The following is a 20,000-nucleotide window of genomic DNA, read 5'->3' as shown; positions in this document are numbered from 1 at the left end:
AATCACAGTCCCAATACGTAAAACCATTGCATCTAATAGAGAATGTCTCATTTGCACCCCTGGTGGTGAAATCTATCAAAATTAGGTTGGTCCCAAAAAGGTAAGGAATACAAGAATGTGTGTGTCTGTGTGTTCTTGTATTTCTACCCTTCTTGAGACATCAACAAGGAAAAGTACCGTCCATATGAGGAGGTGTGAACAAGTTAGCACCGGAATCACGGTCCCAATACGGAAAACCATTGCATCTAATAGAGAATGTCTCATTTGCACCCCTGGTGGGGAAATCTGTCAAAATTAGGGTGGTCCCAAAAAGGTAAAAAATACAAGAATGTGTGTGTGTGTGTGTGTGGTGTGTGTGTGTGTGTGTGTGTGTGTGTGTGTGTGTGTGTGTGTGTGTGTGTGTGTGTGTGTGTGTGTGTGTGTGTGTGTGTGTATTTCTACCCTTCTTGAGACATCAACAAGGAAAAGTACCGTCCATATGAGGACCGGTGAACAAGTTAGGACCGGAATCATGGTCCCAATACGGAAAACCATTTTATCTAATAGAGAATGTCTCATTTGCACCCCTGGTGGTGAAATCTGTCAAAATTAGGGTGGTCCCAAAAAGGTAAGAAATACAAGAATGTGTACATGTGTGTGTTCTTGTATTTCTACCCTTCTTGAGACATCAACAAGGAAATGTATCGTCCATATGAGGAGGTGTGAACAAGTTAGGACATAAATCACGGTCCCAATACGTAAAACCATTGCATCTAATAGAGAATGTCTCATTTGCACCCCTGGTGGTGAAATCTATCAAAATTAGGGTGGTCCCAAAAAGGTAAGAAATACAAGAATGTGTGTGTGTGCTTGTATTTCTACCCTTCTTGTGACATCAACAAGGGAAAGTAGCGTCCATATGAGGACCGGTGAACAAGTTAGGACCGGAATCATGGTCCCAATACGGAAAACCATTTTATCTAATAGAGAATGTCTCATTTGCACCCCTGGTGGTGAAATCTGTCAAAATTAGGGTGGTCCCAAAAAGGTAAGAAATACAAGAATGTGTATATGTGTGTGTTCTTGTATTTCTACCCTTCTTGAGACATCAACAAGGAAAAGTATCGTCCATATGAGGAGGTGTGAACAAGTTAGGACATAAATCACGGTCCCAATACGTAAAACCATTGCATCTAATAGAGAATGTCTCATTTGCACCCCTGGTGGTGAAATCTATCAAAATTAGGGTGGTCCCAAAAAGGTAAGAAATACAAGAATGTGTGTGTGTGTGCTTGTATTTCTACCCTTCTTGAGACATCAACAAGGGAAAGTAGCTTCCATATGAGGACCGGTGAACAAGTTAGGACCGGAATCATGGTCCCAATACGGAAAACCATTGCATCTAATAGAGAGGCAAATACTAGAGTCCGTGAACATTGCTCCAAAGTCAGGATTTTTTTGTTGATTTAATGTGCATACAAAAGTAAACATTGACAGGTGCAAAGGCAGCAATATATGATAAAACAAGACGGCAGCTAAAGAAGGACTTCCCTATTCATCCCTGGAAAAACCCGCCAGGTGAACGGCTGATTTTAGGACTTCTGGTGCTGACGTGAGACAACCCGCGTCCCGTATGTGACCATAAGATGAACAAATACACTACGGTACTAAGACTATGTTGGCCATTAACAGTTAGCTTCTACAGCTGGGTTGCCCAAAGTGCGGCACAGGGGCCATCTGTGGTCCGGGACTCCTTTGTCATCGGCCTTAAGCACGTTACAAAAAACAAAAAAATAGAGATCTCATTAGCACCCCTGGTGGTGAAATCTATCAAAATTAGGGTGGTCATAAAAAGGAGGGTTTTTAAAATTGACTGTCAGGTTATTTTTTAAAAGTGCTCCCCTTCTGGTCAACATATGAAATAACAAGTGTATGTTAGAAATTAAAATGCGCCCCCTTTGGCCAAAATTAATTTAAAAAAAAAAAAGTGTGTATATATATATATATATATATATATATATATATATATATATATATATATATATATATATATATATATATATATATATATATATATATATATATATATATGTATATATATATATATGTATATAGAGACATACTGTAATAACTTGAAGTAAATAATGAAGATTAAAAACCAATTAAAATAAATAAATAAATACAAAATTACTAAAATCTTGACCTTTTTTACCTTCTCAAGAAGGGTACAAATACAAAAATGTGTGTGAGAGTGTGTGTGTTCTTATATTTCCACTCTTCTTGAGACATCAACAAGGAAAAGTACCTTCCATATGAGGAGGTGTGAACAAGTTAGGACCGGAATCACGGTCCCAATATGGAAAACCATTGCATCTAATAGAGAATGTCTCATTTGCACCCCTGGTGGTGAAATATATCAAAATTAGGGAGGTCCCAATAAATAAGGGTTTTTAAAATTGACTGGCTCCCCCTCTGGTCAACATATGAAATAACAAGTGTGTGTAAGAAATTGAGATGCGCCCCCTTTGGCCAAATTTAATTTAAAATTTTTTTTTATATATATATATATATATATATATATATATATATATATATATATATATATATATATATATACACTTTTTAAAAAAAAAATTAATTTTGGCCAAAGGGGGCGCATTTTAATTTCTAACATACACTTGTTATTTCATATATATATATATATATATATATTAAATTAAATAGAGACATACTGTAATAACTTGAAGTAAATAATGAAGATTAAAAAACAATTACAAAAAAAATTTAAAAAAATAACTAAAAGCTTACCTTTTTCATATTTGCATAGTATGTATATATTATTAATGTTGTAAATACAAATCTTTATATATCTAGAAAGGGTGGTCCTAAAGAGGTAGGCATTTTATGGAGGTCTCAAGAAGTTAACAAATACAAGAATGTGTGTGTGTGTGTGTTCTTGTATGTCTAACCTTCTTGAGACATCAACAAGGAAAAGTAGCTTCCATATGAGGAGGTGTGAACAAGTGATGACATAAATCATGGTCCCAATAACATTGCATCTAATAGACAATGTCTCATTAGCACCCCTGCTGGTGACATCTATCAAAATGAGGGTGGTCCCAAAAAGGAGGGATTTTTCAAATTGACTGTGTGTCGCTTTTAGAAGTGCTCCCCCTCTGGTCAACATATGAAATAACAAGTGCGTGTAAGAAATTGAAATGCGCCCCCTTTGGCCAAAAATAATTTTAAAAAAAACCTAAAATAAATATGTATATAGATAACTTGAAGTAAATAATGAAGATTAAAAACCAATTACAAACAAAACAAAAACATTTTTACTAAAAGCTTACCTTTTTTATATTTGCATAGAATGGATATATTATTAATGTTGTAAATAAAAATCTTTATATATCTAGAAAGAGTGGTCCTAAAGAGGTGGGCATTTTTCGGAGGTAACAAATACAAGAACGTGTCAGAATAATTGTATGTAAGTTATCACAAAACTTTCTGTTCACATGAGTTCCCGGCGAGCAGACAAAAGTTGTCTTTGATCTTGCCAAGCAAAAGGCTTGTAAAACTCCACTGTGCACGATGGGAAGCGACATGAAGGTATCGGTTTCTTTGATCTATTGTAATCCACAGGAAGATCTTGTCTTGACCCGAGATCTACAAAGCGGAGAGGAAGCAGGACCTGACGCGAGCTACAGGCATCTTTTCTTTGAACTGTTTTGTGACCGACGGCTGTTTACGACCCCCTCTCCCCTTAGAAACAGCTGTTGCTATGTAATCAGGGAAAGTCCAAATAAAAGAGCTGGCATAGAATTCTCTTGCCAGAGCGTGGTGGAAGACTGTACAGAGTGCAGCCCAGATGTTTCTCCTCAATGAGCTAAATTGAATTCTGTCTCTGTTTAATTCCTTGCTTCTTGTCTGTTTAATAGATGTCATCGGGGTTTGAACCTGACAGAATGTGTTTGTGTGCAATGAATACTGCTTTTTGCATGTGAAAGTCATCTCCTCTGCTGTCTGTCAGCTCTGACACATTCACACGGGAGTCTTTTCCTGCAGGCCAACTCGACATTTGAAGAGCTGCGACGGTTAAAGACCATGGGGAAGGCCTGGGAAGAAGTGGCTCCCCAGATCTGGGCTTTCTTCCAAGATGGAGTCCAGGTCAAAATGATACGGGTACGGAAAAGAAAAAAGATGACATCTTTGCTGATCACAGTCCTCAGGGCCTTTGGCATCCTGTAACAGCAATGTTTAATCAACCAATTTGCCTTCCAGCCTCCGGCCTCAAGTCTTTGGGCAGTTTGGTCCATTCCTCTTTGCAGCAACTCTCAAGCTTCGTCAGGTTGGATGGAAAATGTTGGTTTTCATCCAAGATGTCTCTGTTCATTGCTGAAATGATCTGACTCTATGCTGAAAACCATCCCCACACCATGGTTCTGCCACCCCCATGCTTCACTGTAGGCATGGTACTGGCCTGGTGATGAGCTGTGCCTGGTTTCCTCCGAGCATTCACGAAAATCATTGTCTCATCAGACCAGAGGATTTAGTTTCTCATGGTCCGCGAGTCTTTCTGGTGCATTTTGGCAAACTTTTTACTAAGGAATGGCCTCAGTCTGGCCACTCTACCATACATTCCTGCAGAGATGGGTGTCCTTCTGGAAGGTTCTCCTCTCTCCACAGAGGAACGTTGAAGCTCTGGCCGAGTGACCATCGGGTTCTCGGTCACCTCCCTGACTAGACTAAGATGAATGCAGCAATGTACAGAGACATCCTGGATGAAAACCAAGGTTTCCCATCCAACCTGATGGAGCTTGAGAGGTTCTGCAAAGGGGAATGAGAGAAACTACCCAAAGATAGGTGTACCAAGCTAGTGGCATAGTATTCAAAAAGACTTGAGGCTGTAATTTCTGCCAAAGGTGCATAAACAAAGTATTGAGCAAAGGCTGTGAATACCGTATTTTTCAGGCTGTAAGTCGCAGTTGTTTTCATAGTTTGGCCGGGGGTGCGACTTATACTCAGGAGCGACTTATGTGTGAAATGATTAACACATTAGCGTAAAATATCAAATAATGTTATTGATCTCATTCACGTAAGAGACTAGACGTATAAGATTTCATGGGATTTAGCGATTAGGAGTGACAGATTGTTTGGTAAACGTATAGCATGTTCTATATGTTATAGTTATTTGAATGACTCTTACCATAATATGTTACGTTAACATACCAGGCACGGTTTCAGTTGGTTATTTATGCCTCATATAACGTACACTTATTCAGCCTGTTGTTCACTATTTTATTTTTATTTTAAATTGCCTTTCAAATGTCTATTCTTGGTGTTGGCTTTTATCAAATACATTTCCCCCCAAAAATGCGACTTATACTCCAGTGCGACTTATATATGTTTTTTTCCTTCTTTATTATGCATTTTTGGCCGGTGCGACTTATACTCCGGAGCGACTTATACTCGGAAAAATGCGGTACTTACAATATCTGCATGTGATTTTTTTATCTATTTATTTGTACCCGGTACTTATTTTTTTACATGTTCACAATTTTAAAAAAAACGCTCCACATTGTCCTTTAGGGTATGGTCTGTAGCATTTCAAGGACCAAATTAATTTACCGTATTTATTCGGACTATAAGGCGCACTTAAAATCCTTTCATTTTCTCAAAACTCGACAGTGCGCCTTATAACCCGGTGCGCCTAATGTACGGAGTAATTCTGGTTGTGCTTACCGACCTCGAAGCTGCATGTAGACTGCAATATGACTCAAGTAAACAACACCAACATTTTATATGTTCCGTTTAAAATATAGAACATTACACACGGTGCTCAAAAATCTATCAAAAATGTTTTAGTAGGACTTTGGTAAGCTATGAAGCCACACCGCTTGATGGATTGTACTGTGCTTCAACATAGGAGTATTATTATGGTGTGTGTATAAGGTAAGACATATCTGCCGTTTTGTTTCGCAATATTATGCAAAAGCAACTTTTCTTACCTTCTGGTACCTGCTGATCTGTATTTGGGATCTGCATACCTCCTGGAAATTTGCGCGTGTCCGGCCTTGACGACGGATGACCGAGGAAACACGCTGTGGAAGGTGAGCCACGTAAATAAGACCGCCCACAAAACGGCGCATCCTGAAGAAACTGTCAGAAAGTGACTTGAAGATGATGTGTAAAACATCATCCATGCAACATTTTGACCAAAGAACCACCATTGCATGTTATGTAGACCACAAGGAAGTCTTTTACATTTAGAAAAAAATCATATGACTCCTTTAATGCGCCTTATAATCCGGTGCACCCTATACTGTATATGAAAATAGATTTTTTTTTTTTTTTAAATGGACCTTTCATCAGCAGTGCACCTTATAATCCGGTGCGCCCTACGGTCCGGAAAATACGCTACACATCATGGACACTGACCTGAGTTTTTCTCATTTTCCACATGATGGTGACAATTTGCCACCAGTGAGAACCTTGGGTATTTAAGTTCAATATGAAAACACCCCGCATGACCAGGTTGTTTATTGAACTCCTGGGCCGTGCCCTAATTGCTCTTTTTTTACATTTTTATTTCAGAACATTTTGCAGAACCCGTCATTGATGGATTTCATTGACCGGAGTCTAGAGGAGGCGCCGTTCTCCGCCAAACACATCCTCAGCTTCCTGCACAACGGACCACCTGGGGACCGACCAGCCGGTAGGCCAGATTTTGATTGGCGGGACATCTTCAACCTAACTGACCGAGTCATCGGGATGCTCAATCAATATGGAGACGTGAGTGGACACTATTTTTTTAAACATTTCTGTGTCCCTTCACACATACAGTCGTGGTCAAAAGTGTACATACACTTGTAAAGAACATGATGTCATGGCTGTCTGGAGTTTTCAATCATTTCTACAACTCTTTTTTTTTTTTGTGATAGAGTGATTGGAGCACAGCTGCTCCTAAGGGGAGGTGGTCATAAACAGCTGTTGCACTTGGTTATAAACAATTCAAAGAAAAGGTGCCTGGAGCGGTGTCAGGTCCCGCTCCCTCTCCGCTTTGTAGATCTCGGGTCAAGACAAGGTCTTCCTGCGGCTGTCAATAGATCAAAGAAACCGACACCTCCATGTCGCATCCCATCGCACACAGTGGAGTTTTACAAGCCTTTTTGCTTGATAACATGAAAGACAGCTTTTGTCTTCTCGCACGTCGAGCTGAAATCAGGGAAACACAAAGTTGTGTGGTAACTTATATACAATTATTCAGACACTTTATTTGTCGCCATGGAGGCCAGGATTAGTGATTTAGAAGAAGCGGATGGACTTTAGCCGCTAGCTAGCTGGCCATGTCTTAAAGCACCTCTTCCTGAGGGTGTTTCAGTGTTATAACTTCACCTTTATCTTTACTTTTTAAGCCAAAATGCATCCATTCTCACTTTTCTGTCCACACACTGTGTCTGCTTGTAAGTACTCCGTGTGTGCGCGCTGCCGAACATGCTCTTCTGTTCGTAAAACCAGCAATGGGTTGGGGAACCGGTACTTTTTAGAGGCGTTATAGTACCGATTCATTAGTACCGCGGTACTATACTAATACCGGTATCCCGTACAACCCTAGTACGGGATACTAGGGTGTGGACCACTCGCATTCTTGGAGTGGTCCGTCCATCTTTTAGTCCCAGCGAACACAGGAGCTGTCACTTGTTGATGGCCCCAGGCTGCTTAAAGGGCCGGTGTTTTTGACAGTGATGTGAGCATTCGGATAATCTGTCTCTTTAGCGGTTCTGGCAGTCCGTCCTCAATCTGCAAACTTGGCAATGGTCCGGCGGGACGAGAGCCAGGCTTGCAGACGAGCTGTCGACTCTCCTCTGTTTACCGCTGATGGAGTGGACCTTTTTCAAAATAACTCAAAAACCAAAACAAAGCAACACATGAGGGCCCTCCAGGGCTAAGTGGGCCAATACCAAAGTCCAAACCGGCCCACAGGGGCTTATCGGGAGGGGGTCTATCCCATTGGGGGGGACTGTTGGACGGTGGTGCTCTTTGTTTTTGTCCAAGTTCAAGCTTGCAGCACTTGAGTGTGACAGCGTCTGAGGTTGATTAGACACAGCTGTCACTTCAGCCGCCATCTTTTATAGAGCCACGACAATGGCCGCGGGTCCAAAGGCCGCTCGCTTGGCTGGTTTGCATCCCACCGCGCACTGGACCTGTACTGTGGATCTTCTGGCAGGTTTAATGTCGGCGTTTGAAATGGGAATCGCTCGTTCCGCCTGGGCCCAGAGTTTGCCAACGAATGACACGGCTGCTTGGAAAAGGGTCTTGGATAGTCTACGTTTGCGTGTTATCTCAGGGGGAATCAGTCGTTATGGAGTCTTCCCACTCGGACCGACGTCCTTCATGTTATAATAATAATAATATATTATATATTTTATTTGTAAAAAGCACTTTACATTGAGTAAACAACCTCAAAGTGCTGCAGTGTATTAAAAAAAAAAAAATAAAAAAATAATAAAAAGATATAAAAAAATAAATAAAAATAAAAACTAAAACAGCAAAATAGCTAAAACTAGTATGCATATATCTTAAAAAATACTTTTTTTTTAAAAAAGAAGTTTAAAAAAAAAAAAAAGAATCCACAGTCTGTGGTGCCCTCAGGTGGTCAGGGAGAGCGTTCCACAGATGTTAATGTAATGTAATGTAATGTTAGCAACGTCCAAGCGCTCTAAACCAGGGGTGTCGAACTTACGGCCCGCGAAATGAGTTTGCCAAGTATAGAAATGAGCTGCAATTTTTTTAATGAAAGAAACTGCTGTTCTAAATGTGTCCACTAGATGTCACAATAGCAATTCAAGTGTAACCCACATCACACTGTTTAAAGACGACATGTCAGCTGACTTTAAGCGCCCCCTGGATTGGCTGCCGCTACTCCAATCAGCGCAGGTGCAACCAATCAGCCGCTGCTGTTGTGGCTGGCGGCAGATGGCGGCAGACTGATGCTATAGCAACACACACCACCTTCTTTATTGTAAATTATCCACCCAACAAATAAATTATAATTTCATTATTTATTTACTGTTACATTAACCTTAATAAACTACTATTCAAGTACATCATTTACCTATTTATTTACTTAGCAAAATTATAACTTAATTAAATGTTTTATTAACTTATTTATTTAATTAAATTATTAGTATAGTATATCATTTATTTACTAATGTATTCACTTGGATAAATTACAATTTAAGTAAAATATTGAATTCAATTACTATATTAATAAATCATTTATTTTCTCAATCTATCAATAATTTAATTAATCAATCAGTTATATATCTATATTTTTTATTTATATAGCCCTTAATCACAAGTACCTTATTGAATTATTTATTTGAATACATTAAAATATAAATAAATGATTTATTTACTCATTTATCTTATTAAAATATTATTTAAGTATGTAATATATTTAATTAAATATATTTTAAATCAAGTAAATGCTTTATATATATATATATATATAATTTTGTGTATTTAAAAAAAAAATGTAAGTGTGTTTTTCAATTAATATCTTGTTTACATTTTATTTATTTTTTAAAAGTATTAGTAATGCCGGTAAAAAAATATTTACCATATTTATTTAAGTAAATAAATAAATATATAAATCATGTATACATACTTGAATTTTAATTTAAATAAATATGAAAATCGATCAATAATTTAAAAACATATATATATATATATATATATATGTTTTTAAATTATTAACATATTAATGTTAGCATGCTAACAATTAGCTTACGTCAAGAACCAATACACCCCCATACCATTTAAAAACATATATATATATATATATATATATATATATATATATATATATATATATATATATATATATATATATATATATATATATATATATATATATATATATGTTTTTAAATTATTGACATACATATATATATATATATATATATATATATATATATATAGTATATTATAAATATCCTTAAATTATTGACTATATATATATATAATAGTTTTTAAATTATTGATCGATTTTCATATTTACTTAAATTAAAATTCAAGTATGTATACATGATTTATATATTTATTTATTTACTTAAATAAATATGGAAAATATTTTTTTACTGGCATTACTAATTCTTTAAAAAAAAAAAAAATGTAAACAAGATATTAATTAAAAAATACGCTTAAAAAAAATACAAGAAATTATATATATATTTTATATACACATATATATATATATATATATTTTATATACACATATATACATATATATATATATATATATATATATATATATATATATATATATATATATATATATATATATATATATATATATATATATATATATATATATATATATATATATATATATATATATATATATATATATGTTTTTAAATTATTGACATACATATATATATATAGTATATTATAAATATCCTTAAATTATTGACTATATATATATAATAGTTTTTAAATTATTGATCGATTTTCATATTTACTTAAATTAAAATTCAAGTATGTATACATGATTTACATATTTATTTATTTACTTAAATAAATATGGAAAATGTTTTTTTACCGGCATTACTAATTCTTTAAAAAAATAAATAAAATGTAAACAAGATATTAATTAAAAAATACGCTTAAAAAAAAAAATACAAGAAATTATATATATATTATATATATATATATATATATATATATATATATATATATATATATATATATATATATATATATATATATATATATATATATATATATATATATATAGTATATTATAAATATCCTTAAATTATTGACTATATATATATATAATAGTTTTTAAATTATTGATCGATTTTCATATTTACTTAAATTAAAATTCAAGTATGTATACATGATTTACATATTTATTTATTTACTTAAATAAATATGGAAAATATTTTTTTACCGGCATTACTAATTCTTTAAAAAAATTAATAAAATGTAAACAAGATATTAATTAAAAAATACGCTTAAAAAAAAAAAATACAAGAAATTATATATATATTTTATATATATATATATATATATATATATATATATATATATATATATATATATATATATATATATATAGTATATTATAAATATCCTTAAATTATTGACTATATATATATATAATAGTTTTTAAATTATTGATCGATTTTCATATTTACTTAAATTAAAATTCAAGTACATGTACATGATTTATATATTTATTTATTTACTTTAATGAATATGGAAAATATTTTTTTACCGGCATTACTAATTCTTTAAAAAAATTAATAAAATGTAAACAAGATATTAATTAAAAAATATGCTTAAAAAAAAAAAAAAAAAAAAATATATATATATATATATATATATATATATATATATATATATATATATATATGTATATATATATATCTATATAGATATAGATATAGATATATAAAAACCTATACATGTAAAATAAAAGAATCCGCCAATAAGGTGTAAGGGCTTTTCAAAGTGTCAGACAACAAAAAACTTCAGAGGAGGCACAGCAGCTTTAAAAAAAATTAAGAAAAACATATATGTTTAATCAAAATGAAGGTATTGTTAGTTCCTATGGTAAAAAAGTTACCAGAGTTTGATAATTGAAAATAGAATATTCAATTTGTCTCATTCAAGTCTTTCCCCTTTCCCCCAGTGTCTGGTCTTGGATAAATTTGTGCCTCTGCCTGACGAAGACGCGCTAACTTATCGGGCCTTGGACCTGCTGCAGGACGGAAAGTTCTGGGCCGGCCTGGTCTTTGTGAACATGCACCCTTGGAGCGCCAAAGTCCCGCCTCATGTCAAGTTCAAGATCCGTATGGATATCGATGCTGTGGAGAGGACCAATAAAGTCAAAGACAGGTCGGAATGTGTGAGAACGGATTTTAAACTAGAAAATGCAATTGAACTAGAATGCTGAAGAGCTAACACTTAGCACACTAGCCAGATAGCGTCATGTAACAAAAAATATAACTTAACAGTACCTAACTATACGACCCAGAGGTGTATTTCTGCAAAATTAGTCAACAAGCTAGCATGTAAATGTTAGCGATGTTGCGTTAAGAATCAAAATATGTAACTGTGAGGTGTATACCTTTTAAAGTAGCTAAAATAGCTAACATGTTAATGTTAGCATGCTAACAATTTGCTTGCATCAAGAATCAAAATATGTAACTGAGGTGTATACCTTCAAAGTAGCTTAACCAGCTAACATGTTAATGTTAGCATGCTAACAATTGGCTTGCGTCAAGAACCAAAATATGTAACTGTCGTGTATACCTTCAAAGTAGCTAACATAGCTAACATGTTAATGTTAGCATGCTAACAATTGGCTCGCATCAAGAACTAACATATGTAACTGTTGTGTATACTTTCAGAGTAGATAAAAAAGCTAACAAGTTAATGGTAGCATGCTAAAAATTAGCTTGCGTCAAGAAGCAAAATATGTAACTGTGTTGTATACCTTCAAAGTAGCTAAAAAAGCTAACATGTTAATGGTAGCATGCTACAATTAGCTTGCGTCAAGAACCAAAATATGTAACTGTTGTGTATACCTTCAAAGTAGCTAAAATAGCTAAAATGTTAATGTTAGCATGCTAACAATTAGCTTACATCAAGAACCAAAATGTGTAACTGAGGTGTATACCTATAAAGTAGCTAAAAAAGCTAACATGTTAATGGTAGCATGCTAACAATTAGCTTGCGTCAAGAACCAAAATATGTAACTGTGAGGTGTATACCTTCAAAAGTAGCTAAAATAGCTAACATGTTAATGTTAGCATGCTAACAATTAGCTTACGTCAAGAACCAAAATATGTAACTGAGGTGTATACCTATAAAGTAGCTAAAAAAGCTAACATGTCAATGTTAGCATGCTAACAATTAGCTTACGTCAAGAACCAAAATATGTAACTGAGGTTTATACCTTCAAAAGTAGCTGAAAAAGCTAACATGTTAATGTTAGCATGCTAACAATTAGCTTACGTCAAGAACCAAAATATGTAACTGAGGTGTATACCTATAAAGTAGCTAAAAAAGCTAACATGTTAATGGTAGCATGCTAACAATTAGCTTGCGTCAAGAACCAAAATATGTAACTGAGGTGTATACCTTCAAACGTAGCTAAAAAAGCTAACATGTTAATGTTAGCATGCTAACAATTAGCTTGAGAAAGAACCAAAATATGTAACTGTGAGGTGTATACCTTCAAAAGTAGCTAAAAAAGCTAACATGTTAATGGTATCATGTTAACAATTAGCTTACGTCAAGAACCAAAATATGTAACTGAGGTGTATACCTTCAAAAGTAGCTAAAAAAGCTAACATGTTAATGTTAGCATGCTAACAATTAGCTTACGTCAAGAACCAAAATGTGTAACTGAGGTGTATACCTATAAAGTAGCTAAAAAAAGCTAACATGTTAATGTTAGCATGCTAACAATTAGCTTGCTTCAAGTACCAAATTATCGAGCTGAGGCTTATACCTACAAATGTCGCTCAAACAGAAACTATCTAGCTAATTTAGCAAGGCGCATTTTGATTTTGGAACGCTTTGAGTTGGTTAAGAAATGTGGATCTTAAAAGAAGCATTTTCCACAAATTTTAACAAAGTGTTGGAGTAATCCTGCATATGTCTGTCAGGTATTGGGACCCCGGCCCTAGGGCAGATCCTATGGACGACCTGCGCTATGTTTGGGGCGGCTTTGCTTACCTTCAGGATATCCTGGAACATGGGATCATCCGCACTCAGACTGGGAAGGAATGGCCGCTGGGTGTTTACCTGCAACAGATCCCTTACCCGTGTTATGTGGATGACCTGTAAGTACAAAACCCAAAAGCAGTGAAGTTACAATAATTTGCAAACCCTTTTCAACTTATATTCAATTGAATAGACTGCAAAGACAAGATATTTCATGTTCACACTGAGAAACATATTTTTTTTAATTGCAAATAATCATTTACTTAGAATTGCTGAAATAAGCAGGGGCGTCCATGATAACGTTGCTTGGATGGCAACATGTGTTGCTCCAAAACCTGTATGTACCTTTCAGCATTAATGGTGCCTTCACAGATGAGTAAGTTACCCATGTCTTGGGCACTAATACACCCCCATACCATCACACTTGCTGGCTTTTACACTTTGAGCCTATAACAATCCGGATGGTTCTTTTCCTCTTTGGTCCGGAGGACACAACGTCCACAGTTTCCAAAAACAATTTGAAATATGGACTCGTCAGACCACAGAACATTTTTCCACTTTGCATCAGTCCATCTTAGATGAGCTCGGGCCCCGCAAAGCTGACGGCGTTTCTGGGTGTTGTTGATAAATGGCTTTCGCTTTGCATAGTAGAGTTTTAACTTGCACTTACAGATGTAGCGACCAACTGTTGTTACTGACAGTGGTTTTCTGAAGTGTTCCTGAGCCCATGTGGTGATATCCTTTACACACTGACGTCGCTTTTTGACGCAGTACCGCCTGAGGGATCGATGGTCCGTAATATTATGGCTTTAGTGCAGTGATTTCCCCAGATTCTCTGAACATTTTGATGATGTTACAGACCGTAAATGGTGAAATCCCCAAATTCCTTGCAATAGCTGGTTGAGAAATGTTGTTCTTACACAATTTGCTCAGGCATTTGTTGACAAAGTGGTGACCCTCGCCCTGTCCTTGTTTGTGAACGACTGAACATTTCATGGAAGCTGCTTTTATACCCAATCATGGCACCCACCTGTTCCCAATTAGCCTGCTCACCTGTGGGATGTTCCAATTAAGTGTTTGATGAGCAGTCCTCAACTTTCTCAGTCTTTTTTGCCACTTGTGCCAGCTTTTTTGAAACATGTTGCAGGCATCAAATTCCAAATGAGCTAATATTTGCAAAAAATAACAATTTTCCAGTTGGAACGTTAAATATCTTGTCTTTGCAGTCTATTCAATTGAATATAAGTTGAAAAGGATTTGTTGTATTCTCTTTTTATTTACCATTTACACAACGTGACAACTTCACTGGTTTGTAAAACACACACAAACACACACACACACACACACAATTTCACAAGAAAACCTTAGAATGTTTGGCAGTATTATAATAAAAGTCGTAATTTAACTCAACGCAAGTCAACATTTTACAAGAAAAACTGAACATGTGTGCAATATTATGATAAAAGTTGGAATTTTACTCAATAACAGTCGCAGTTTTACAAGAAAAGCTTCACATTTTGGCAATTATATGAAAAAAGTTGGAATTTTACTCGACAAAAGTCCCAACTTTATAAGAAAACTTTACATTTTGGCAATATTATAATAATAATTGGAATTTTAGTTGGAAAAATTATGACAAAATTAATAACTGTACTAAAAAAAAATTCACTATTTTACAAGAACAACAAAAAAAATCGGCAATATTGTGATCAAAGTCTGAATTTTATCTGGCAAATGTCACCATTTTGCATTAAAAAGTAATAATTTTACATAAAAAGGTAATCATTTTACGAGAAAATATTGCAATATTACAGAAACAGAAAGAATATGAGAAATTTTTCCCAATTTCATAAGAAAAAAGTCGACACATTGTGAGAAAAAGACTGCTTTTAGTAAAAAAAAAAATTGTTTAATTTTTCGTTTGTAATTGATTTTTAATCTTCATTATTTACATGAAGTTATTACAGCATGTCTCTATATACATATATATATCTTTTTTATGATTAATTTTGGCCAAAGGGGGCGCATTTCAATTTCTTACACACACTTGTTATTACATATGTTGACCAGAGGGGGAGCACTTTTAAAAGCGACACACAGTCAATTTGAAAAATCCCTCCTTTTTGGGACCACCCTCATTTTGATAGATTTCACCACCAGGGGGTGCAAATGAGACATTCTCTATTAAAAGGAATGTTATTAGGACCATGATTTATGTCATCACTTGTTCACACCTCCTCATATGGAAGATACTTTTCCTTGTTGGGGTCTCAAGAAGGGTAGAAATACAAGAACACACACACACACACACACACACACACACACACACACACACACACACACACACACACACACACACACACACACAATTTCACAAGAAAACCTTAGAATTGTTGCAGTATTATAATAAAAGTCGTAATTTTACTCAACGCAAGTAAAAATTTTACAAGAAAAACTGAACATGTGTGCAATATTATGATAAAAGTTGGAATTTTACTCAATAACAGTCGCAGTTTTACAAGAAATGCTTCACATTTTGGCAATTATATGAAAAAAGTTGTAATTTTACTCGACAAAAGTCCCAATTTTATAAGAAAACTTTAAATGTTAACAATATTATAATAATAATCTTAATTTTACTTGAAAAAAATATGACAAAATTCATAATTTTACTCAAAAAATGTCACTATTTTACAAGAACAAAAAAAAAAAAAGGCAATATTGTGATAAAAGTCAGAATTTTATCTGGCAAATGTCACCATTTTGCATTAAAAAGTAATAATTTTACATAAAAAGGTAATCATTTTACGAGAAAATATTGCAATATTACAGAAACCGAAAGAATATGAGAAATTGTTCCCAATTTTATAAGAAAAAAGTCGACACATTGTGAGAAAAAGACTGCTTTTAGTAAAAAAAAAATTGTTGTTGAATTTTTCGTTTGTAATTGATTTTTAATCTTCATTATTTACATCAAGTTATTACAGCATGTCTCTATATACATATTTATTTTATTTATTATTAATTTTGGCCAAATGGGGCGCATTTCAATTTCTTTACTCAATAACAGTCGCAGTTTTACAAGAAAAGCTTCACATTTTGGCAATTTTATGAAAAAAGTTGTAATTTTACTTGACAAAAGTCACAATTTTATAAGAAAACTTGAAATGTTAACAATATTATAATAATCATCGGAATTTTACTTAGAAAAATTATGACCAAATTAATAATTGTACTCAAAAAATGTCACTATTTTACCAGAACAACAAAAAAATGGCAATATTGTGATCAAAGTCAGAATTTTATACGACAAATGTCACCATTTTGCATTAAAAAGTACTAATTTTACATATAAAAGTAATAATTGTATGAGAAAATATTGCAATATTACAGAAACAGAAAGAATATGAGAAATTGTTCCCAATTTTATAAGACAAAAGTCGACACATTGTGAGAAAAAGACTGCTTTTAGTTCATTTATTTTGGGGGGAATTTTTTGTTTTTAATTGGTTTTTAATCTTCATTATTTTAAGTTATTACAGCATGTCTCTATATACATATTTATTTATTTATTTATTTTAATTAATTTTGGCCAAAAGGGGCGCATTTCAATTTCTTACACACACTTGTTATTTCATATGTTGACCAGAGGGGGAGCACTTTTAAAAGCGACACACAGTCAATCTGAAAAATCTGTCCTTTTTGGGACCACCCTCATTTTGATAGATTTCACCACCAGGGGGTGCAAATGAGACATTCTCTATTAAAAGGAATGTTATTAGGACCATGATTTATGTCATCACTTGTTCACACCTCTTCATATGGAAGATACTTTTCCTCGTTGGGGTCTCAAGAAGGGTAGAAATACAAGAACACACACACACACACACACACACACACACACACACACACACAATTTCACAAGAAATCCTTAGAATGTTTTGCAGTATTATAATAAAAGTCGTAATTTAACTCAACGCAAGTCAACATTTTACAAGAAAAACTGAACATTTGTGCAATATTATGATAAAAGTTGGAATTTTACTTAATAACAGTCGCAGTTTTACAAGAAAAGCTTCACATTTTTGGCAATTTTACGAAAAAAGTTGAAATTTTACTTGACAAAAGTCCCAACTTTATAAGAAAACGTTTACATTTTGGCAATATTATAATAATAATTGGAATTTTACTTGGAAAAATGATGACAAAATTAATAACTGTACTAAAAAAAAATTCACTATTCTACAAGAACAACAAAAAAAATTGGCAATATTGTGATAAAAGTCAGAATTTTATACTAGAAATGTCACCATTTTGCATTAAAAAGTAATAATTTTACGTAAAAAGGTAATCATTTTACGAGAAAATATTGCAATATTACAGAAACCGAAAGAATATGAGAAATTGTTCCCAATTTCATAAGAAAAAAGTCGACACATTGTGAGAAAAATTTGTTTTTGAATTTTTCGTTTGTAATTGATTTTTAATCTTCATTATTTACATAAAGTTATTACAGCATGTCTCTATATACATATTTATTTTATTTATTATTAATTTTGGCCAAATGGGGTGTATTTCAATTTCTTTACTCAATAACAGTCGCAGTTTTACAAGAAAAGCTTCACATTTTTGCAATTTTATGAAAAAAGTTGGAATTTTACTCGACAAAAGTCACAATTTTATAAGAAAACTTTAAATGTTAACAATATTATAATAATAATAGGAATTTTACTTGGAAAAATTATGACAAAATTAATAATTGTACTCAAAAAATGTCACTATTTTACCAGAACAACAAAAAAATGGCAATATTGTGATACAAGTCAGAATTTTATATGACAAATGTCACCATTTTGCATTAAAAAGTAATAATTTTACATTAAAAGGTAATAATTTTACGAGAGAATATTGCAATATTACATAAACAGAAAGAATGTGAGAAATTGTTCACAATTTTATTAGAAAAAAGTCGACACATTGTGAGAAAAAGACTGCTTTGAGTTAATAATTATTTTTTTCTTTGGAATTTTTCGTCTGTAATTGATTTTTAATATTCATTATTTACTTCAAGTTATTACAGCATGTCTCTATATACATATTTATTTATTTATTTATTTTAATTAATTTTGGACAAAAGGGGCGCATTTCAATTTCTTACACACACTTGTTATTTCATATGTTGACCAGAGGGGGAGCACTTTTAAAAGCGACACACAGTCAGTTTGAGAAAATCCCTCCTTTTTGGGACCACCCTCATTTTGATGGATTTCATTCTCTATTAGATGCAATGGTGTTCTGTATTGGGACCATGATTTATGTCATCACTTGTTCACACCTCCTCATATGGAAGATACTTTTCCTTGTTGGTGTCTCAGAAGGGTAGAAATACAAGAACACACACACTAACAAACTTGTTAATACCAATCTTCATTTTCCCAGCTTCATGCTCACTCTCAACCGCTGCTTCCCGGTCTTCATGGTCCTGGCCTGGGTCTACTCCGTGTCCATGGTGGTCAAAAGCATCGTCCTGGAAAAGGAGCTGCGTCTGAAGGAGACCCTCAAGGTCATGGGGGTCTCCAACGGCGTCATCTGGTCCACCTGGTTCATCGACAGCTTCCTCGTGATGGGCACCAGCACGGCCCTGCTGACGGCCGTCATCACGGTGAGAAGAAGTCCGCTTTCCCCCGACGGCACGAGACAAAACCATGAGTCATCGTGAACCGCGTGGCCTTAACGAGCCACGCTCAGTTTGAGTAAGACTGGAATCATTAACACAGTGGATTCCATGACATCATCGGACCATGCAGGACTGGGCTGGTCAATGATTAACACCTGCAGAAACAGGTGCAAGTAACATGCCTTCATACCTTTTTGCTTGAGCATGTTATTTTGAAGTTCCATTCGTTATGTAGTGGCAAAAGCCAAAAAAACAAGGTAGTAAAATACAAAATGTTCCTTGTATAATCTAGTAATAATAGTAACTTTTACTCAGAGTCCATTGTGCAGACGAAGTGAACTAATCCAGTCCTGAAATGTCCTAGCTCCTAAATATTCCAAAGTCAACTTTATCATAAGAAAATGGAAGAGTTTGGGGAACAACAGCAACTCAGCCACTAAGCGGTAGGCCACGTAAACTGACAAGAGAGGGGTCAGCGGATGCTGAAGCGCACAGTCAGTTGCTATAGAGCTCCAAACTTCATGTGACCTTCCAATTAGCCCACGTACAGTACGCAGAGAGCTTCATGGAATGGGCTTCCATGGCCGTGCGGCTGCAT

General features: G+C 34.2%; 1 protein-coding gene across 2 annotated transcripts in view; it reads left to right on the top strand.

The window, feature by feature from the left end:
• Positions 1–20,000, top strand: part of LOC133630255 (retinal-specific phospholipid-transporting ATPase ABCA4-like) — a 152,267-nt gene that overhangs the window by 57,414 nt on the left and 74,853 nt on the right. For both annotated transcript variants that reach the window (XM_062021728.1, XM_062021727.1), the window contains 5 exons: positions 4,045–4,161; positions 6,574–6,771; positions 11,684–11,889; positions 13,668–13,844; positions 19,165–19,387. In XM_062021728.1, the coding sequence (XP_061877712.1) occupies positions 4,045–4,161; positions 6,574–6,771; positions 11,684–11,889; positions 13,668–13,844; positions 19,165–19,387 (921 nt within the window). The remainder of the gene's footprint in view (positions 1–4,044; positions 4,162–6,573; positions 6,772–11,683; positions 11,890–13,667; positions 13,845–19,164; positions 19,388–20,000) is intronic.

The sequence above is a fragment of the Entelurus aequoreus genome, linkage group LG15, assembly GCF_033978785.1.
Source record: "Entelurus aequoreus isolate RoL-2023_Sb linkage group LG15, RoL_Eaeq_v1.1, whole genome shotgun sequence".
In the NCBI taxonomy this organism is placed as follows: Eukaryota; Metazoa; Chordata; class Actinopteri; order Syngnathiformes; family Syngnathidae; genus Entelurus; species Entelurus aequoreus.
Note: the sequence above shows the minus strand (reverse complement) of the source record. Positions and strands in the feature narration are given on the sequence as shown.